General features: G+C 36.7%; 1 protein-coding gene across 1 annotated transcript; it reads left to right on the top strand.

Annotated features, from left to right (window-relative positions):
* Window positions 1–492: 492 nt before the first annotated feature.
* Window positions 493–22,681, top strand: LOC129894265 (ATP-dependent 6-phosphofructokinase 4, chloroplastic). Its single transcript, XM_055969874.1, has 14 exons — window positions 493–859; window positions 6,902–6,948; window positions 7,062–7,101; window positions 7,191–7,253; window positions 7,328–7,465; window positions 11,513–11,671; window positions 11,794–11,847; window positions 11,947–12,015; window positions 15,173–15,302; window positions 15,421–15,461; window positions 19,037–19,261; window positions 19,908–19,956; window positions 21,423–21,577; window positions 22,194–22,681. Exons 1-14 carry the CDS (start codon window positions 581–583, stop codon window positions 22,359–22,361), a joined length of 1,617 nt encoding a protein of 538 aa, XP_055825849.1. The 5' UTR covers window positions 493–580; the 3' UTR covers window positions 22,362–22,681.
* The last annotated feature ends 335 nt before the right edge of the window (window positions 22,682–23,016 follow it).

The following is a 23,016-nucleotide window of genomic DNA, read 5'->3' on the forward strand; positions in this document are numbered from 1 at the left end:
ATGGTACTATTGAAAGCACATCAAATTAACAACAACGAAAACGCTAACAAGTCTTCAAAGAAGAAATAATATTATATTGGGAAAGGAATTGGAAATTGATGATGACATTGGGCTTCATTTATGAACATTAACTTTTCTTGATTTTTTATTTTAGTGATGTTTATGAATAAGAAAATATTGATTAACAAGGGTGTTCATAATGACAATATAAAAGAGAATTCCTTATTAAAAGATATTTCACGAACTGTGATTGATAACATATTGAAAATCATACAATGAAATTAAATATTAATTATAATCCTTAAAAAAATCTTAAACATCCAAATGAGTAATATCATTGAGGTCATTAAAACCGTCATCCTTCAAAGCCAGATTTGTTTCAATATGAAGATTGAGCCTCAATATTATTTTCAAACGCCAAGTGTGATTCTATCCGAGCATTTTTTGAATGAATTTTGATAAAGCCTTACGAAATAGTATTGGATATTGATTTTTCCGGTGGCTGCTTCAGTTCCCTCTTGCCTCTTGTAAGCTGCTTCAGTTCCCTCTTGCCTTCTTCATTCACCTCCATAGAGCAGCTATGGAGCTCTCTTTACCCAACTCTTCTTCACTTCTTTTTTCTCAAAATGATTTCGTACCACTCCATAAATCCTCAAGATTTGGATGCTTTCATACTTTTTCATTGAACAAAAAATTGGCATCAAAATCTATTTCTCTATGCACACCGTTGATTTGGCGCCAACCTCGTTTATGTAGACTCAAAGCTCAAAGCTCTACCGACAGCAATGATAAACATGGCGGTGACGATTTTATTGTAGAGGATGTTCCTCATTTGACCCATTTTCTTCCCGATTTACCGGTAATTTCTGAAACCCTGGAAAAATAGCAATTGCACTACTTTAAACTTGCTATTTACAAAGTTGTATTTGAATGGACTATTTCTGTAATATCCTTCAATTTGATTTATTCATCATTTTCAAGCATCTCATTTTGAATCTGTAATATTAAATAAATGTTTCTCCTGGAAATCTTATTCTAATGTTATAAGAAGGCTAATACATTTGAAGGTATAAATTTATTTTCAGTTTTGATGTTTTTGGGATAAAAGGTAGTACAATATGATTTATCCTACTGCCTATCTCAACTATCTAGTGATGTGCATGTCACTATGTAAAAATTATCCGTCTTTCTTTTTGTGGTTTTAGTTGTAGCCAGCCCTTCTAGTGTCTATGTTAAACTTTGAGCTATGAAGTTAAATCCTCCTTCAATGGAGGATTCAAACAAAGAGAATTCAGAGAGGATGAAAGAAACTGAAATTTGTATTGAAAATCTTCACACTTGATCTTAGCTGTACATCATCTCTTCTATATATAGAGGTGTGTAAAGTGATACAAAATATCTAATCCATGGAATCTATCTCTAAATATTTTTCTCTCTGTACTTTTATGGGTGAAATTTGACAAATTGTGCCACTTTCCACCAAAAGGTTGCAATTGCACTGACAACAATTGTAGCAGCAATTGTTGACTACAAACTTCATACACTTTGACAACAATTGCAGCAACAATTGTTTAGTACAAACTTCATGGAATGGACCTCACAAATCTCCCCCTCAAGTCTCATGCACCAGAAGGAGGTATCTTCATCTTCTCAGAGAGAGCTTCTGCCAACAAGTTTTTTGTACAATTCAAACTTATCCCTTGTTACCACTTTGGTCAGCATATCTGCCGGATTCTCATTTGTAGAGATCTTTTCAACCTGCATAGATTCGTCTTTTATCTTTTCTCGAATCCAGTGATATCTCACGTCTATGTCTTTTGTCCTTGCATGGTACATAGAGTTCTTGCTCAAGTCACGTCATTTTGAATATTGTACTCATGAATACACGGTCTAAAATTTCTTACTATAGTGATATCAGTTGCTCTTCTTGGCTCGCGGTTTTTTCCTTATTTAAAAGGATTTTCACGTAAAATTCTTGGTGTCATTATTTTTCTAATTTATTTTATTAATTTGACTATATATAATTTTGTGTTAGTCCACGTTTTCCTAACAAACTGGTATCAGAGCAAGGTTTTATCTGAGTATGCTCTGTGGTTACAGCATAGTCTAAACTTCCACATCATAAAGTATTTACTTTGGTTTGGAATAGTTATATATTTTTGGGAAAAACAATGGAAGCCAACACTAGTAGAATAATTACTTTGAGTGATGTTAATTATGCCACATGGAAGGGGAAAATGGAAGATATGCTTTATGTAAAGAATTTTTATCAACTAATCTTTACCATTGTAAAGCCTGATAATAAAACAAATGAAGAGTGGAATCTATTGCACATACAGATTTGTGGATTTATTAGGCAATGAGTTGAAAATAATGTGTTGAACTATATTTCTGGGGAGACACATGCTCGTACCCTATGGGAGCATCTTGAAAGCTTGTATGCTCGGAAGACTGGACTAATATCTTGGTACATTCCTTGATGCAGATCTGATAAGTATTGCTTGTGATGAGTCAAGCTAGGTTGTGGACACTGGTGCAGCATCTCATGTGACATCAATGAAGGATTTTTTCTCTTCCTATACTCCTGGTGACTTTGGAACCTTGAGTTTGGGTAATGAGACTGTATCTAGGGTGGTTGGTGTTGGTACAATTTGTTTGGAAATTAGTATTGGAACTAAACTAGTTTGAACAATGTAAAACTTGCACCTGATGTTCCTCTACACCTTATTTCTATTGGTGTTCTAGATGATGAAGGATATGTTAGTACCAATGATTGAGGGAAATGGAAACTTATTAAGGGTTCCTTGGTTGTGGGTCGTGGTAACAAACGTTATGGTCTATACTGGACTACAACTTCTACTTGTGCCAATATGGTGAATGCCGTTGAGAGCGATGACTCTTCAACTTTATGGTGCAAGATACTTAGCTACATCAGTGAGAAAGGGCTTAATGTTCTAGCCAAGAAGAAATTATTGTCAGATTTTCAAAGTTCTAAATTAGAAAAGTGTGAGTACTACTTGGCTAGAAAACAAAATAAAGTTCCTTTGAGTTTAACCCTCCTTCAAGAAAGACAGAGTTGCTTGAGTTGGTGCACTCTGATTTATGCGGTCCAAGGAAGACAAGGACTCTGGGTGGTGCATTCTACTTTGTCACTTTCATTAATGACTGCTCAAGAAAGCTTTGAGTCTATGTCTTGAAGACTAAAGACCAAGTGTTAGGTGTCTTTAAGCAGCTTCAGGCTTCAGTTGAAAGAGAAACTGGAAGGAAACTGAAATGTATTCGTACTAATAATGGTGGTGAATATTGTGGACCATTTGACGAATACTGCGAGCATCAAGGTATTAGACACCAGAAGACTCCTCAGCTTAATGGGTTGGCTAAGAGGATGAACAAAACCTTGATGGAAAGAGTTAGATGTTTACTTTCTGAAGCAAAGTTGCCAAACTCCTTTTGGGGTGAAGCCTTATTGACCGCTACACATGTTATTAACTTATCTCCTGCTGTTGCTTTGCAAAGTTATGTTCCAAATAGAGTTTGGTATGGCAAAGATGTTTCTTATGACCATTTGAGAATATTTGGTTGCAAAGCTTTTGTACATGTACCGAAATATGAAAGGTCAAAGTTAGATGCCAAGATAAGGAAGTGCATTTTTGTTGGATATGGCCTTGATGAATTTGGTTATAGGCTATATGATCCAATTAAGAAGAAGCTTGTGAGAAGCCGTGATATTGTCTTCATTGAAAATCAAATCATTGAAGATATTGACAAAGCAGAGAAGCTAAAATCTTGAAGATATTGATCAAGTTCCTCATATTAGTGCGTATGATGTTGATGGGCCTGATGATCATGGTGATGCTCAGAATCAAGTCCCAGATCAATATGTTGATATTGATGATAACAATGATATTGTTATTGATGATGCTTTTGTTCATGAAGTTGTGGACGAATCAAATATTCCTCTTAGGAGGTCCACAAGACAATGTATTCCTTCCTCTTATTATTCACCTAATGAGTATGTGCAACCCACTGACGGGGGTGAACCTGAGTGTTATAAGGAGGTCATGGAAGATGAGCATAAGGATCAATGGATTGAAGCCATGCAAGATGAGATGAAATCTTTGTATGAGAACCACACTTATGAGTTGGTGAAATTGCCTAAGGGCATGAGAACTTTGAAGAATAAGTGGGTGTTCAAAGTTAAAATTGAAGAACACAACTTGAAGCCCAGATATAAAGCTAGATTGGTTGTTAAAGGATTATTCAAAGAAAGGGTATCGACTTTGACGAAATATTTTCTCCTGTCGTGAAAATGTCCTCCATTCGTACAGTTCCTGGTTTGGCTGCTAGTCTTAATTTAGAGATTGTAAAGACGGCTTTTCTTCATGGTGACCTAGAAGAGGAGATTTATATGGAACAACCTGAGGACTTCAAAGTAAATGGTAAAGAAAATTTTGTGTGCAAACTCAAAAAGAGTCTCTACAGGCTAAAAAAAGCTCCTAGACAGTGGTACAAGAAGTTTGAATCCGTTATGGGGGAGCAAGGCTACAAAAAGACTTCTTCAGATCATTGTGTATTTGTACAAAACTTTTCTGACAATTTTATCATCCTCTTGCTATATTATGGATGATATGTTGATCGTGGACAGGAATACTTCCAAGATTCACGAGTTGAAGAAAGAGTTGTGTAAGTTTTTTGTTACGAAAGACTTGGGTCATGGCAAGCAAATTGTGGGCATGAGAATTACTCGTCTCAGGGATTAAAGGAAGATTTATCTGTCACAAGAGAAGTACATAGAACGTGTACTGGAGCGCTTCAACATGAAGAATGCTAAGCTTGTTAGCACACCTCTTGCTGGTCATATGAAGTTGAGCAAAAAGATGTGTCCTACAGCTAGGGAGGAAAAAAAGAGCTGGCCAAAATTCCATATTCATCTGTCGTCGGAAGTCTAATGTATGCTATGGTATACACTAGACCTGATATTGCTCACGTAATTGATATTGTCAGCAGGTTTGTCGACAATCTAGAAAAACAACATTGGGAAGCTGTAAAGTGGATACTCAAGTATCTGAGAGGAAGGTCAGATAAATGTATCAAATCCAATCTTGAAGGGCTATACAGATGCTGATATGGCAGGTGACCTTGATAATAGAAAATCCACTGCTGGATATTTGTTTACTTTTTTAGGGGACCTATATCATTGCAGTCGAAGTTGCAGAAGTGTATTGCACAGTCTACAATTGAAGCTGAGTATATTGCGGCTATTGAAGTTGGCAAGGAGATGATATGGCTCAAGCAATTCCTTCAAGATCTTGGCTTATATCATAAGGAGTATGTCGTCTATTGTGACAGTCAAAGTGCAATAGACTTGAGCAAGAACTCTATGTACCATGCAAGGACAAAACACGTAAACATGAGATATCACTGGATTCGAGAAAAGATAAAAGACGAATCTATGCATGTTGAAAAGATCTCTACAAATGAGAATCCTGCAAATATGCTGACCAAAGTGGTAACAAGGGACAAGTTCAAATTGTGCAAAGAACTTGTTGGCATGAACTCTCTTTGAGAAGATGAAATACCTCCTTCTGGTGTATGAGACTGGAGGGAGAGATTTGTGGAGTCCATCCCATGAAGTTTGTAGTCAACAATTGCTGCTGCTACAATTGTTGTCAAAGTGCATGAAGTTTGTAGTTAACAATTGCTGCTGCAATTGTTGTCAAAGTGCAACTGCAGCCTTTCGGTGGAAAGTGGCACAATTTGTTTGACAAATTGTGAATGGTAAAATGCAAATTTTACCTATAAAAGGAGCTCTTCAGCTCCTCATTTTATACATACCAATTAACAGAGAGAAAAATATTCAGAGAGTTGTGAGGTTTCCATAGACTATATATAAGAAAATAGTCTGTGAAGAAAAATAGAGTGTAAGCGATATTTTAGTAAGGTGGTAAATCAAAAGAGTGTTATTCCTTTTGAGTGTGTAGTAGCCATTTTGAGTGTACTTGTGACTACACAGTGTAAAATTCTTACTATAGTGATTTCAGTTGCTTCTCTTGGTCCGTTGTTTTTTCCCTTATTTAAAAGAGTTTTCCACGTAAAATTTTTGGTGTCATTATTTTTCCATTTTATTTCATTATTTTGAGGTTTCCATAGACTATTATCTTAATCTTATCTGACCCCCCTTTTTATGTCTTTTTGAGCCGAGGGTCTCTTGGAAACAGCCGTCCTACCTTGGTAGGAGTAAGGTCTGCGTACACTCTACCCTCCCCAGACCCCACGTTGTGGGATTTCACTGGGTTGTTGTTGTTGTATTTTGACCATATATATAATTTTTGTGTTAGTCTGCTTTTTCCCAACATATCTCAACTGTCTAGTGATGTGCATGTCACTATGTAAAAATTATCCGTCTTTCTTTTTGTGGTTTTAATTGTAGCCAGCCCTTCTAGTGTCTATGTTAAAATTTGAGCTATGAAGTTAAATCCTCCGTCAATGGAGGATTCAAACAGAGAGAATTCAGAGAGGATGAAAGAAACTGAAATTTGTATTGAAAATCTTCACACTTGATCTTAGCTGTACATCATCTCCTCTATATATAGAGGAGTGTAAAGTGATACAAAATATCTAATCCATGGAAGCTATCAACCAACTACTTCCTAACAAACTAACAACCAATTGATCAGTACAGCATTAGTAACTAACTAACTTGCCACGTGGATAACTAACTAATTACATGCGTAATTAGTTACACTATTTCAATAGTCTACCTAAATGTTTGAGAACTATTATGCTTGTAGAGGTTATTTGAAACAATTGGAAGAAGTGGTAACACAGTAGTTGGGTGTTTGGCCGAGTTAAGGATTAAAAAATGTCTTGTTCAATGATAACCCACCATTTTTTATTGCAGTCGTATACAAATCCATTGAAAAGGAGCCAAGCTTATGGTATTGTCAAGTAAGTAAGTTACTTTATTTTTGTTAAACTTAGAAAATCTTTGGTTTCTGTGTCTGCCTTTATCTCGCGAGAGTATTGCTGCTTAAAGTTCCAGATGATTTATCTTGACACAGGAAAACTTTTGTTAGTCCAGAAGATATGGTGGCAAAGGAAGTATGTGGCCCTTTTATCTGTTCAGCTGTTCGCTTTATGCCTAATATGCCTTCTTTAGTTTAATTGCTAGTATGCATGCTTGGTTTTAGATCATCGTTCAGAAGGACAGCCCCAGGGGAATACATTTTCGGCGTGCAGGACCTCGAGAAAAGGTCTCACTTTGAATGCTAGCCTATAATACTGGTGTTTTAAAATAATTTCATTCTAAAGATACTTTTGGTTTTAGGTTTTCTTCACACCGGAAGAAGTCCGTGCTTGTATTGTGACATGTGGTGGTTTATGCCCAGGAATCAATACAGTGATTCGTGAAATTGTATGTGGCTTAAAGAATATGTATGGAGTTGATGATGTACTTGGCATTCAGGTTAGTATGATGGGAACACAACTCTTGTGTTTTCACTCGAAGTATAAAATGGTTTCTCTTTTGGTCATTCGTCTCCAAGAAAAAAGAAAAAAACAAAGATAAAGATTGCATAATATTGATTGTTCTCTTTGAAACCCTTCATTGAATAAAATTGATTCTTCTCTGTTTTCTAGTGGTTAGGGAGCAACGAACTGATATTGACTGCGGGCTGTCAGTTTTACACGAATAGTACCAAAGTTTAGTTAAAGTTTGTGAATCAAGTACCACTCATTTTTTATTTTTTTGGGGGTTAAACTTTGCCTCTATTGATCATTCAAGCACCACTCTTTTTACCAAACATATGCCTATCCAATTACAATTTACCTTTGTCAGATTATGTGCTAATCAATGAAGGATTTTTGTCTTTGAAATACATCCAATTTGCAGTGCAAATGCAAAAAATGATCGGATCTTCAAATACCCCAAAGAAGATATGAGGTGCTTGAAAATGGTCGAAGTAGTCAAATAGGATGATCACTATGACTCTTAACCCTTAGTAAGTATACCAAAGAGAAATGATTTACTCAATGTTACTAGAGTTTCTTCACAAATAATGTACCTCACCAGTTAATCATTATGTTTGGAGGTGAGTGTTGGGGAATAATAGAGTTTTCTCTGTCAAGTCATTCTATGAAAAGCATTTGAGTAGGGAGGAGGTTTCATTTTCGTATAGCTCGATTTAGATCCCAAAGGTGCCGAAAAAAGGCGTGTTTCTTCACGTGATTAGCAGCTAGAGGGGTGATTCTGACAATAGAGAATCTCAGGAAGTGGCAGGTCATTTGTGTTGGTGCTTCAAGTGCATTGAGACAGGTGAAATGTCGATCATTTCCTTCTACATGTCGTTTTTCCCTGAGGTTATGTGTCACGACCCAGGCCTAGGGCCTAGACGTGACACGGCGAATGAGACATCCGGAGGTACCTCACCCAAGCCTCTTCGTATTCATTAAGCATTTCATTGGTAATGATAAACAAATCAAGCGGAAAACAAAAGGGATGTAAGGACCAAGGGGCTTCACATTTAATAAGAGTCAAAGACAGCATAACATCTTTTTCTATGTCCAACCATACCTTCTACATTAACGACTTGGCGGGGGCTAAGACATGTTCCTAGTTCACCCTCAAAATAAGTGTCAAGAAATGCCTTAATAAAAGTCTTAATGTTCTACATAACATAAGCTTAGAATAAAAAGGATGTTGTTCCCGAAACATGGGAACTCACCACAAGTAATCTTCAAACTAATCTGAGCTAGCCACGTGGAGGAGGTCGAGGAGCGACGTCGGTCCCTACATGGTGATATCATGTAGGCAAAAGTATGCGTTAGTACTTTAAATGTACTAAGTATGTGAGTATGCTATGAAATGAAGAACATAAGAGAGACATGAGTAAGTAATATGCATAAGTGAATGCATGAATTAGACATCATATGAAACCTTAAAATATTCATTTTGTGGGGAAGTGACCATAACCGACATTTAAGACCATGCGAGCTATTACATGGAATCCAACATATCCCCCTACGTTGGCACGGGGAGGCTACTTGCCAGGTAGAACTCCGATCAGTTTACATTCACTTATTTAACATTTGGTGGGTACAAAGGCCTAGCCGACAAGGGCTCCTATGGTGGCACATAGTTAATGCAACATGAGACTTTACTTAAGAACCCCTTAGGCCGAGTTTCCATCTACATGCTACATTCGGTGCTAGGTCAAATTCCACGGAATAACGTTTGAACATCAATATAGTTACTTTAACATTTAAAACATCAATCGGTGGAATAGCTCATTAAAACCTTTGGTTTATAATATCATCATGACTACCATGCCCTATTTACCATTCTACTAATGAACCTTGATTTATAAGAAAATTAGGTCTACAATCAGTGATGGCATTCCGGGTACCGTGCTAATCGAACCTTCCATTTTGGAAAAATGTTCAAAAGCATTGACGGCCTATAGGGAGGTCAAACATGTCATATCATAACCTTAAACATTTCATTTGATTCAATGTGAGAATTATCCTTTCACATTGAAACCTTACTTTGGCTAAGAAGCCCTTTTATCAATCAATCATTTCATAAAGACTCCCCTTCATAAGCATTTGCTTCATAATATTCATTGGAGTCAAACTTCATTCCAACTTTACTTTATCATAGGAAACTAGGTGGGTTCATTTCATAAAGACCTTCGAATACATTTAAAATAATGCTTGTATGCATGAGAGTGATATGAATGCATCCAATCAAACATCTTAAAAACAACGCGCCATATGCACTTTAAAACTACCTTTCAAACCTTCATATAAGAACATTGATAAACCATCCATTACATGTAAATAAGAATCAACATAAGTCAATATAGGTAAATAAACTTCAAATATTCAAGAATCTATACATTTGAAATCGTATTATGAAAATTCATAAAAACTCGTCACTTGAAATTAAGTGTCAATATACATATATATATCAATAGGAGTAAATAAACTTAAAATATACCATAATCTATGCATTTGGAACCATCATGTAAAATCTCATAAGATTTCATCATTTAAAATTGAAATACTAAGTTGAGAAAACATTTGGGCTCCATGGGTGGAAGAACCCATAGATGAAAACCCACATACCTTGAGGAGTCAACTCTTGAATGAAAAACTTGAAAAGAAATGGAGAAGTTTTGATGTTTGGCCTTCAATTTGAGGAGCTTGAATCCTTGAGTTTGAGAGCAAAAATTGGAGGGGATGATTTGAGAGAGAAGAGGATGAAGATTAGGGTTCTTTGGAGGTGAAAGACTGCAAAAATGACCCCAAAACGCTCCAAGTTCGTATATATATAGTTAGGGAATTGTCCAAGTTGCCCTTCATCAAAAAAATCTGGAAAATGGGCTCAAAACCCTGTTGGCGCGCCACACCAAGGGCCAAACTACTTAGGCTAGTTTCGGGCGCTCTCGCGCCGCGCCAAGCCCCACTGCAGCGATAGTCTTTGGTAAAATGGTCATAACTTTTTACTCCAAACTCGGAATGAGGAAAACTCGGTGGCGTTGGAAAGAGGACTCAAAGACCTGTAATTTGATAGGTCATATGCACCCAATTCATTATAGTTTAGTAGATATGGTCATTTGAAGTTAACCCTTATACGGACTCATTCGAAAACTTATCCGATAGAAATTCTTTGGACTTGACTTGGTGTTAGAGATCTCTTATGACCCTAAAACACATCCAATACACTTCAAATACTTGAGAATTGATCCTAACTCATATATACAACTAGAATTCATCGAGTTCGATCCTATACGCATAAGAAGAATGGTTCGAGTCTCGACATAGAAATTTTTGAGATGTTATATTATGGTGGAATATACTTAATTTGTTTGGTATAACATGTAATGCTAAGCACCGTGAAGGAGTTAATGCTCTGTTGGAATTGTAGGAGAAGGAGGACAAAGCACATGGATGAAATGTTGCGCCACTAGCACTTATGTGGGTTATTTGCATAGAAAGAAATAAGAGAGCTTTCGTAGGGGTAGGGGTAGAGATGGATTTTGTTAAGTTGAAGAGTACTCTTCTATCCCTTGTTTTCTCTTGGTGCATCCATGAAGTTCCTTGTTGTATAGAAGATTGGGTGTCTTTTGTAAATAAAAAAATTCATGTATTTTGGTAGGTTCTCTAATTTTTTGGTATGAATGCATTATGGCCCAAACATTAGTGAAATTTATTTATTTTATCAAAAAATTAACGAGTCTGTTTGGTTTTCGTTTGCTGGTCCAATTTATTGCTCTTTTCTTGTGCCTCTTTCGCCTTTGGTGATGATGAACGAAATAGTAAATCTTCATTTGGTATTCTGAAATCTTAGAAAAATTATTAAGTTGTGATGTAAGCTTTGTTAATCTTATTTATTTGTCTGTTTCTGTTGGAGCAGAGATTATCAGAGATCCTACCGTCAATATCTTGTATTTCTACATGTTTATCGTAGTTTCGGCGCCTAGAGGCTTTAATACTGTTTCTGTATTTCCAGGGAGGTTACAGTGGGTTTTACTCAAAAAATACCCTGAACTTGACAACAAAAGTCGTTAATGATATTCATAAACGTGGTGGAACCTTTCTTCAAACATCTAGAGGAGGTCATGATACTAAAAAGATTGTTGACAACATTCAAGACCGTGGAATAAATCAGGTATTGTTACTTGTCCTCCAAAAAGAAAAAGACGGGTGTATTGTACCTATCTGTGATGTCTAACCTGAAAGTTTAGTACAACCTGACAGTGTTTAGTTGTTTTCTTCGTTTTTGAGTTCTAGGTATACATAATTGGAGGGGATGGAACTCAAAAAGGGGCTGCTGCAATCTACAAGGTGTTTGTACTATGATATTTTTCGCTCTCTCAATTAGTTCCTAACAATTGAAACTATAATTCTTAAAAACTCTAAGATTGCATCTATATGTTTGCCCAGGAAGTTGAAAAACGTGGTATTAAAGTAGCTGTTGCTGGGATTCCCAAGACAATTGATAATGATATTGCGGTAAGTAATGCCAACTAAAGTGTGATGTTTATCTTGTACTATTTCTGTTTGCTGATGAACACTTAAGCTGTGCTGCTTGTTGCCTCAGGGTGATCTGTTTTGTCTTATAAGCTTAAGTCATTATGATTGATGCCATACATTGAGGAAACAAAGAAAACGTAAAGAAACAAAAGTTCTGCTCAAATACATATACCATACAGAATTCAAATTGATACATCTACAGTTCTTTTGTATTTCCCTTTTTGTTTTACCTCTTTGTTTGTCCAAGAGCCAATCAAATCAAAGAAGATTTGCTGGGTAATAAATAGTAGAAGCAAGTTGATATATCTCAAGAAAATTTCCAGTAAAATTTGGTGACATAGTTCTAAAATATTCCTTTTTTAATGAGTGCAAGTTCCTAAAATTCTCTCGCGTTGAAGTTCATATATTTGACCTAGAAGCATAATAGAACACAACAACTACATTGATACTCATGTTTTAAACAATTTCCTGAACAATGTTTGGAAACATAAAAAGGGCAAGAAAATAGATGTACACATGATTTTTGTCAACTGCCTGTGCTAGATTTCTCCTTCATTTAATATGAGAACTAGAAAACCTACAAAGTGTTGTATGATGTGCTAAAAATTTCCTCTTTCTCTTTTCCTGATGTGGATTGTTCGGTGAATTAGCAGATGTGCATTCCGTGGAAAAAAAATCGAAGAAAAATGTAACTGTTTAAGAGATTGTGTGAATGAAACGTTTGAAAATAAGAAGATGTCGAGCTAGGGGGCAAAGGTGGGGATAAGAAATTGTATAGGCTCGCAAAAGTGAGAGAGAAAGGCTCGCAATTTGGATCAAGTAAAATGCATCAAGGATAAGGAAGGCAAGGTGTTGGTGGAATAGACCTCTATTAAGCAAAGATGGCAAGCATACTTGTACAAACTCTTAAATGAAGAAGGGGATAGAGACATTGTGTTGGGTGAATTGGTGCATTCTGATAGACTTCGGGATTTTGGGTATTGTAGGTGTGTTAGGGTTGAGGAGGTTAGACGTGCTATTTAGCAGGATGATAAGGGGAAGAGCGGCCGGACCCAATGAGATTCTGGTGGAATTTTGGAAGAGTACGGACAAGGAAGGTATAGAGTGGTTGACTAGGTTGTTTAGTGCTATTTTTAAGACGATAAGAATGCCCGACGAATGGAGGTGGAGTACAATGGTTCCATTGTATAAGAACAAGGGTGATATCCAAAATTGTAATAATTACAGAGGTATCAAATTGCTAAGCCACACTATAAAGGTTTGGGAGAGAGTGGTGGAGATGAGGGTGAGGAAAGGGGTGTTCATTTCTGAGAATCAATTTGGATTTATGCCAGGACGTTCGACTACTGCAGCCATCCACCTTATGCAGAGACTGTTGGAGAAGTATAGTGAAAGGAAGAGGGACCTTTATATACTGTTCATTGATTTTGAAAAGGCTTATGACAAAGTCCTGAAGGATGTTCTCTGGAGGTGTTTGGAGGCTAAAGGTGTCCCGATGGTATATATTGGGGCGATAGATGACATGTATGATAGAGTCAAGACTCGGGTTAGAATGGTGAGAGGAGACTCGAAGCACTTCCCAGTTGAGATAGGGCTACATTAGGGATCAGTTCTTAGCCCTTTCCTATTACCCTTGGTAATGGATGAGTTGACGCTGTCAATTTAGGAGGAGGTTCCTTGGTGTATATTATTTGCAGACGACATAGTATTGTTTGCTGAGACACGAAACAAAGTTAATGCTAGGTTGGAGGTTTGGAGACAGACCCTGGAGTCCAAAGGGTTCGGTTGAGCAGGACCAAAACAAAGTATTTGGAGTGCAAATTTGGTATTGTGTTAGATGAAGTGGATGTGGAAGTGAGGCTTGCCACACAACCTATTCCCAAAAGAGAGTTTTAATTATCTTGGGTTCGTACTCTAGGGTAATGGGGACATCAAAAGTGATGTTACACATCACATTGGGTTAGCATGGATGAAATAGATTTTTGCCTCTGGAGTCTTATGTGATAAGTGGGTACTACCCAAATTTAAAGGGAAGTTTTATAGAGTGGTGGTTAGACCATCGTTGTTGTATGGGCTAGAGTGCTGCCAGTCAAGAACTCACATGTTCAGAAGATACATGTTGCGGAGATGAGGATGTTGAGATGGATGTGTGGGCATACTAAGAGTGACAATATTAGGAATGAGGTTATTCGGGAGAAGGTAGGAATGACCTTTGTGGCGGACAAGATGAGGGAAGCGAGGCTGAAATGATTTGAACATGTGCAAAGGAGGTGAGTTGACGTCCCATTGAGGAGGTGCAAGAGGGTGGTTGTAGGGGCTACCCGAAAGGGTAGAGGTAGGCCGAAGAAATATTGGGGAGAGGTGATTAGACAGGATTTTCCGTAGCTTCATATTACCGAGGACATGACTCTAGATAGGAAGGAGTGGCGGACGCGTATATGGGTAGAAGTAGGGGCGAAGTGTTGTCTTGCCTTATGTTGTATATTGTGTTTCAATTATCACATTATTTTGCTGCTCTTATTGTTTCATTCTTGTAGACTTTACATTGCCTTTCTTATTAACGGCTATGCTTTCTTCATTGTTTCTTCTTCTTCTTTTACTTGGGTTGATGCACTTGAGCCGAGGGTCTTTCGAAAACAGTCTCTCTACCTCCTTGAGGTAGTGGTAAGGTTTGCGTACACTCTACGCTCCCCAGACCCCACTTAGTGGGATTTCACTGGGTATGTTGTTGTTGTTGTTGCACTAAGCACGGCTAATTCACATTTTCTCTTACCTGACTTCACAAGCAAATTTCAGACTTTACATGGAGTATTACTTTTATGTTGCCGATATTATGTTTGGAGGATCTATATGAAGGCTTCCTGAAGCAGTTTCCAACTAATTTTCCCCTTCAAATAGGTGGTAGTCTCAGGGCTGCATGAAGAGATAGTTACTTTATGTGCTTCCACTTTATGCATTTTTAAATTTTTTACCCTAGCTGGGGCTTTTTAAAATGCTTCAGCACATGAAAGAACCTAGAGGACACTCTTAAACACATCAAATCATCGGACTTTCCACATTGACCTCTCATAAAAAACTTTCCTCATGCATTTCACCATGGTTGTGTCCAATTTGTTATTGTTACAATGTCATGTAGGTGATAGACAAATCTTTTGGCTTTGATACTGCTGTGGAGGAAGCTCAGAGGGCCATTAATGCTGCCCATGTAGAGGCAGAAAGCATTCAGAATGGAGTTGGTATAGTAAAGCTTATGGGAAGATACAGTGGTAAGTAGCTTGATTGATGTATTAGGCGATGTTCCTTGTACCCACATTTCTTGTCATCTTGAATTATTATGTATCTATGAAACATCTCTGTTAAACATATCCTCTTTTGGTTCTGCAGGATTCATTGCAATGCTTGCAACTTTGGGTAACCGTGATGTGGTAAGACCTTGGCAATGAAGGTTTAATGTTTTTATTTTTCAAATTTGATAGGCGTATGATAGCTGATATTGCGTGTCTACAAAAGACTAAGTGGACAGGGGAAAATGCCAGAAAGACTGACGGCATAGTTTACAAATTGGGATATTGTGGATTAGATAATTTAGATGGAGTTGATATCATTGCACAACCAGCACTTAAATAATAAAGTTTTAGAAGTAAAGAGATATTGGTGATAGGATTATTTAATTAAGACCCGGGTGAGGAAATGAGACAATCAAAATCACTAGTGTGTCTTGAGAGGGATTCTCTTTCTCAAGCTTTGTGGGTTAAAAGATCAAATAGAACATCCAATTTACTCTAACGACAGTCCAGCTAGATGAAGTACAAAAAAAGCTGGGTTCAACTGCCTTTATTTTACTTTCAAGAGTAAAGGATCTCAAATCTCACAACTTTTAACACAACACCTACTTTTCTCATGCCAGAGCGATCAATTTTTGCTTGAGTGTGATTAGTGGATATCAAATGAATCACAACATGCAACTGTGAGAGGTAAAGACACAGGAAAAAAACTATTAAGATTTATCCTCAACTATATACTGAGCTTTATTTATACTTATATTCTACACAATACACAATACACCTTTTCCAATGTAGGACACCAAGTCTACTATTTACATTAACTATCTTACACTCCTCCTGAAGATGGTGTGTCATATGTACAGAGCTTGCTACAGATGTAACTAACATGAGGACGGGTGGGACTTGGGGAAAATATTCGGAAGCTGGTCATTTGACTTCACAAATGTTGTAACAATATTTCCTGAGAGGATCTTCCTTATAATAAAGTGACCGTCAATCTCAATGTCTTAGTCCTTTCATGGAATATAAAATTTGACGCTATATGAAGGGCCACTTGATTGTCATACATAAGTTCCATCTGAATGATCTCTCCAAACTTTAATTCTCTGAGCAACTATGTGATCCAAACTAGCTATCAAGTTGCTACACCCATTGCTCAATATTCTGCTTCTACATTAAATCGAGCAACCACATTTTTGTTTTAGCACCAAACATCCTACTAAAACTCAATAGCCAAACATAGAATGTCTATTAGAAGATTATCATGTCTAATCAACGTTTGTATACCCAACAATCTGCTCGTGACCTTGATCCTCGCAAAGTAGTCCTTTGTTTGGAGCTAACTTTATGTATCATAGAATGCAGACAATTGCATCCCAAAGACTATCACAAGGAGAATCCATAAACTGACTTACAGCACTCATAGAAAAATATATGTTAGGTCTAGTCATTGTGAGGTAATTCAACTTAGATACCAACTGCCTATATCTTGTAGGATCACTATGTGACTTCCCTGTCCTAGCAAGAGTTTAGCATTCAGATCCATATGTGTCAATGGGTCTACATTCCCTCGTTCTTGTCTCCTCAAGAATGTCTAAGCCATACTTTTGTTGGAAAATAACAATGCCTGAACTGGACTGAGCGATCTCATTAGCTAGAAATACTTCAGTTTGTTGAGATCTGTAGTGTAGAAAGCTATGTTGCTTCAAATTAGTAATACCACCTGATCATTTCTGGTAATAACAATATCGTCAATATAAACAACCAAATCAATACACAGATCTGGGGCAGAATGCCGCTAAAACACAGTGCGATCAACTTCACTTCGAGCCATGCCAAACACTCGAATGACTATGTTGAACTTACTTAATCAGGCTCGAGGAGACTGCTTTAGACCATAGAGAGATCGACACAATGGACATACAACGCCACTAGACTCTCGTTGAGCAACAAAACTAGTTGGTTGCTCTATATAAGCTTCATCCTCAAGATCACCGTGGGAAAAAACATTATTAATATCCAACTGATATAGTGACCAATGACAAACAAGAACCATGGATAGAAGAGACTGACATATACTATTTTAGACATAGGAGAGAAAGTATCATTATAATCAAGCCCAAATATCTGAGTATATCCTTTGCCAACAAGACGGGCCTTAAGGTGATTAATATGGCCGTCTGTACCAACTATGACGGCATAAACCCGACGACCACCAACAATAGGAAGAGTATTTCGGAAATAGAAAATATACTAGGGATAAATATCCCAAAAGGCTTGGTCAAAGTAAAAGTGCTTATAAGCTGCAAAATCGTAAGTTGGGGGTGACCAACTTTTGACTTTTGACCTATAAACACTTAGCTTATGAATACTTTTGATGTTTACCAAATGCTAGATAAGCCAAAAAATGTTTACATGGTAGTTTGGCCAGCTTAAAAACTCAGTTAAACACGCTCTAAAGCTAAAAAAATTTAGAGGATATGGTTACTTTGGTCTGGGAAATCCCAATTAAACACTCATTCTTGTGTCGAATGAAATGATAATGTACTTATATAATATATATCGTGCATTCTTTCATAAATTTGGGTTTGAAGCGGTATGCATTGCAACTTGGTTGTCATAGATCAATTGCATTAGTGCATCTTTTCCATAAATTACTCTTTGCGATCCTACCTCAGTCATACAAACGCACATGTAACCAAAACCATTGTCGTTATTCAGCCTCTTCAGATTGAAGCGATAGCCATCGACTTAGGGTTGCATTCCCTAAATTTTCTGTTGCTTAAGAAAAATTAAGAACTAAAAGCATCCGAGGATGAAGTGGATTGAGAACCATGAGGTCTTAAGTTCAAATTTTAGTGGAGACAAAACACTAGTTGATTTTTTTCCATTTGTCCAAGCCTTGGTGGATAGATTTACCCTTGTGCTGGTGGAAGATAACATGTATCTCATGGAGTTAGTCGAGGTGTGCACAAGTTGGTGCGGACACCACGGTTATTGAAATAAAATAATGAAGAACTAAAAAGAAAAAAAATTAGGAGAAGGACTTGATACCCCGCCCTAATACTACGTAAAGAAAGAAGAGAAAAGAGATTAAATGAATTGTTTGGTTATTTCCTCAAGCATGTTGGAATTTAAATAGCGTTTAGAAGTAATCCAAGAAAAAGAAAAAGATAGTAATTTCTATGCCTAATTACACAATTGCGGGATTCTAAACCTTTGCAACATTCACAAGGTAAGGATTCTAGCCATGTTTACAATTTCCTAATATATGACATTCTTAACATCATGGTAATCAAAATAGAATAGAGAAGTCATTCCTGCGACTTTATTGCCAAACCAATTTGTCTATTTCTATTGGAGGAAGGGAGGGAGGGGGGGGGGGGAGCTTGTTAAAATGTTACTGCAACACAAGGGCAAAGATAGAATGTACTTCGGTTGAATAAGAAATTATATGATATATGTAGAGACTTGAACCAGCATCAACATTGTGGATCATATAATAAACATCTGTATCATGTCCAATGATATCTATCTTTTGTCAGTTTGAACATGTTCGTAGTATATGCTATGCAGTTCACAGTATCTTCATTAAACTGAAATCTAAGTGTAGCGTACTTATTTTTAAAAAGGGAAACTAAGGTGAATTATTTATGTGATTCTTACTTTACATAGAACTTGATTATATTCATTTAATAATGTCTTAATTGTGCCAGGACTGTTGCTTGATCCCAGAGTCCCCATTTTACTTAGAAGGTCCAGGTGGGCTCTATGAATTTGTGGAACAGAAGCTCAAAGAAAATAGGCATGTGCTAATTGTATTAGCAGAAGGTGCTGGGCAGGAATATGTTGCTCAAAGTATGCTAGCATTTCAAGAGAAAGATGCATCTGGAAATAGGCTACTCCTAGATGTCGGTATTTGGTTAACACAACATATTAAGGTATAATCCGAGTGTCTTCCTCCATATCTCCGTCGGAGAGTTCTGCTGATAACTTGAATCTCTAATCTCTTTAAATTATTATACTTGGTTTTATTCTTTCGGAACTTGGATTTGTAAGATGGTTCAAGCATTTCATACCACTTGGTTTTTAAGATGACCAGCCCAATTGCACGTGCATAAGTCACATTGAGCTTAATGTTGAACTACTTATGCCTTATAAACACCATTAACAGATTCCCTTTTATATAGATAGTTTTGTCAGGATTTACAATTTAAGACCCAAAACAATTTTTGTACTGTATCTTCTTCCTTGTTCCCACTCTTGGAGTAGAGCCGTTGCTCTGATTGGATGTTTTGTGCTGTTTGTTACTCTACTTGAATTGTTTTACTTTGAATTTATGAGATCATTTAAGCCCAAAGCAAATATGTGGATTGCTAGATGAGTGGCCCAATTGATTTTTTACAATGAACCAGTTGAATATTGAACTGTCCATGCCTAGGAAACTCTTTTTATGGTGAATTGTCTCTTCATCTGATATTACCTTATGTACGGGACCTGTGATTAGAGACATGAAACACTTTATCTAGTGTCGTTTTGTTTCTTGATTACTTACTCTTCAAATGCCATTTTTGTTTGATGTTACAGGATCATTTCACAAATGTACAGAAGATGACAATAAATATGAAATACATAGGTACTTAACCTGTTTCTTTGGATCTTGTCTCGCGGAGTATATCATGTATGCTGGTTAAGTAATTTATTGTGTTATGCATCCCCTCTTTGCTTATTGTCGAAATGTTAGTTCCTCCAATATCCCAAATTTATTACCTTAGTTTGAATTGGATGGATTTCAGAATAGGTTGAAACTATGTAGTACATACAGTAAAGAAAGCAAGGTGAAAACTAGAATTGAAGGAACTCTTTGATGACGTTGAGAAGTTGAGGAATAGGAATCGATAGGTTGGATCCATGTAGTGATGTAGAAGGGTGGGGGTGCACTAGCACCTGGACACTTGGCTAAAATTTCTCGTATCTGTAGATATTTTCCTAAAAAGTCAAATATAAAGAATGGGTGGCACTCGAACTCTAATGGAATGGAGATCGTTGCTGCATTGGTTAATAGTGCGGGTTCCACCCGCTTGACTAGAGTTCGAATCTGCCCAAGTAAACATGGGCCTAATTTGCATTCTTTTTTGTGACAAGGGAACCCGCAACCTCTACCCTTTGGGTGCGCACATGGTAAACCCCGCTCCAGTGTAATAGCCCGCAAACCACATAAGAAAGACAATTTATCTTTGTTCCCATCTTTCTTTGCTCATTCAGTCTCATTGTTTTCTTCATTTATTTAAATTGGATGATTCTCCCCCCTCCTACTTTGCTTTAAAAATCAAACTATTCCTTCAACTTTAAACAGTTGACATCCGCATTGACATTTACAATCCCCCCTCTTATGTAATGTGCATTTTTTATTAATATTATGGAATGTCTGTTGAATCTTATTTTTGTTCTCAATGTTTGGCAATAAATAGAAATCGGTCGGCAACATGGCAAAGGCTTATTCATGCTAGTTCATTAACCTTTTTTTTTCACACTATGATAACTGTTCATTTTTATAGGTCGCAAACTGTAATATTTATGATTAAATTTTTTTAATTGACGTATGAATCTTTGTAACAGACATATTTCTCTTTGCTTGTGTTGTTGATGGAAAGGGTGCATTTCCCTTGCTGAAGTTGCTTTACCCTGTGTTCTTAAAGAATTATGAATAGGTCACAATTTTCTTGTGACTATGATTTAAGTACATTATCTCTTAATTGAAGGGGTGTAATTGCCTATGTTACAGTTTTAAGATACTTTTGTTGAATGATACTTTTACTAGGTGTTTGGTTCTTTTCTGTGGAAGTGTTAGAAAATTGAAGCATGAAAGTGTTTTACTTTCAGACGTTCTTTCTCGATAGTATTCTGAGGTTGAATTATCAAAACTAGTAATGAGAGTATTTGAGGTTTCATTAATTTGTTTGTGCAAACAATTTGTTGTTATTGCTGTATGTCTTTTGAATGTCTAAAAGCTATATGATTCCATAAGTTCCTATATGTCAGTCAATTGTTATGTCATTGCTGTTGTTCATATTATGTTCTGCACTCATTTGTTATCGACAGACCCTACTTACATGATTCGAGCAATTCCAAGCAATGCATCAGATAACATCTACTGTACACTTCTTGCACAAAGTGCTGTCCATGGAGCGATGGCTGGATTCACAGGCTTCACAGTTGGACCTGTAAACAGCAGACATGCTTATATTCCAATTAATGTAAGCCTATTTGTGCATATTTTAATTTTTTGAATTGAAGTTAAGATCGGAGTAGAATGGATAAAAGAGGATTCATTTACGACAGACACCAACTAATTTAGGATTGATACATATTTGATTAGTCAAAGTTAATTGATGTACGTTGTCCTGTGTAAAGTATGCTATTTGGCAACATATATAAGTATTCTGCTTCAACTGGTCGAGGAAATATATCATCCTAGCAGTTTTCCATCCACCGATTCTTCTCATTGAATAATCTATACTTCTAACTTGGATCATATTACTTGTCAATCAAAACCAGTGAAGCTTTTTCACCAACTTAATGAGGTATATAACCCTCTGTACTGTAGGCGGATGATTATCATCCTTTGTATAGGATTTCTTAGAAATATTAGCTGCAGTTGCTTGTGGAATTAAAGAGGCATTCGGAAGTTTGTGTGCAGATCATTTATGATTGAGTTTGCTTGTGGACATTTAAGAGTTGTTATTACCATATTATTATTATTTTTTTGAATAATTTTCATGATTTTGTGAGGTTTGCCGGTGTGATGTTTTTATTCTGGTCAACTGTGTCTCCATGAAGATCTAATGTTTATGCCTTGATGTTTGATTGCAGCGTGTCACTGAGACTACAAACACCGTGAACATAACAGGCAGGATGTGGGCACGGCTTCTTGCCTCTACTAATCAACCAAGCTTCGTTAATCATTGTCAGACTGTGAGAGAGAGAGTTGATAAACAGACTATTGATGCAATTAACAACTTGAAAATTAATTCTACATAGATTTCGTCATCCTGCAATCTCTCTCCGTAAATATTTTAAACCAGATATTGATTTCAAGCCTAGTTTGTTGGGAGCTGCAGTTTCCCAGTCAGTTGTCTCCACACATCCAATACCTTTTATCTTTTTCGTTTTATATTTTTCTTCTTTAGGTAGGAAAAGACTATTCAATGTAGAGGATCACTTATGGGAAGATTATAGTCTGCTTTTTCATCACTTATTAAGTTATGACCTTAATACTTTCTGTACTGGAATCAATGAGGTACGTCTTATATGAGGTGATTTTTAGTCATTTACTATAAAACTTTTATTTTCATACTTTTCATATTTGAATTCGTTCTCTGAAATCTTGATAAACAGAAATCGAGAAGTTGTAGTAGTGGTTCTTCTTGTTATACTTTTGACACCTGTACCTTGATTCATCATGTGCCAGTGGAAGGGTGGTGACAAGTGATGTGCCCATTTTAGATTGGAGAAGAATAAAGTGCTGTTTGGACTGCATCATCAATATATATATATTGTGTGTGTGTGTGTGTTTGATGCTCTCTGATTTGCAGAGTGGACTCTTTCAAGTGTTTGATTCTGTATATTTTGCTAAAAGTGATGGCCGTTTTGTGTTCTGCGCCTGCTTTCCTCAGATATCCAACAAATTCTTGCC

This window comes from Solanum dulcamara, chromosome 7 (assembly GCF_947179165.1).
Source record: "Solanum dulcamara chromosome 7, daSolDulc1.2, whole genome shotgun sequence".
Lineage (NCBI taxonomy): Eukaryota > Viridiplantae > Streptophyta > Magnoliopsida > Solanales > Solanaceae > Solanum > Solanum dulcamara.

Bases quoted from the DNA above. Each gene is read 5' to 3' on its own strand.
- LOC129894265 (XM_055969874.1), top strand. From the start codon at position 581: ATGGAGCTCTCTTTACCCAACTCTTCTTCACTTCTTTTTTCTCAAAAT. The intron at 7,102-7,190 runs GTATGTGGCCCT...GCTTGGTTTTAG, and splicing joins AAGATATGGTGGCAAAGGAA to ATCATCGTTCAGAAGGACAG. The intron at 19,957-21,422 runs GTACTTAACCTG...TGTTATCGACAG, and splicing joins AATAAATATGAAATACATAG to ACCCTACTTACATGATTCGA.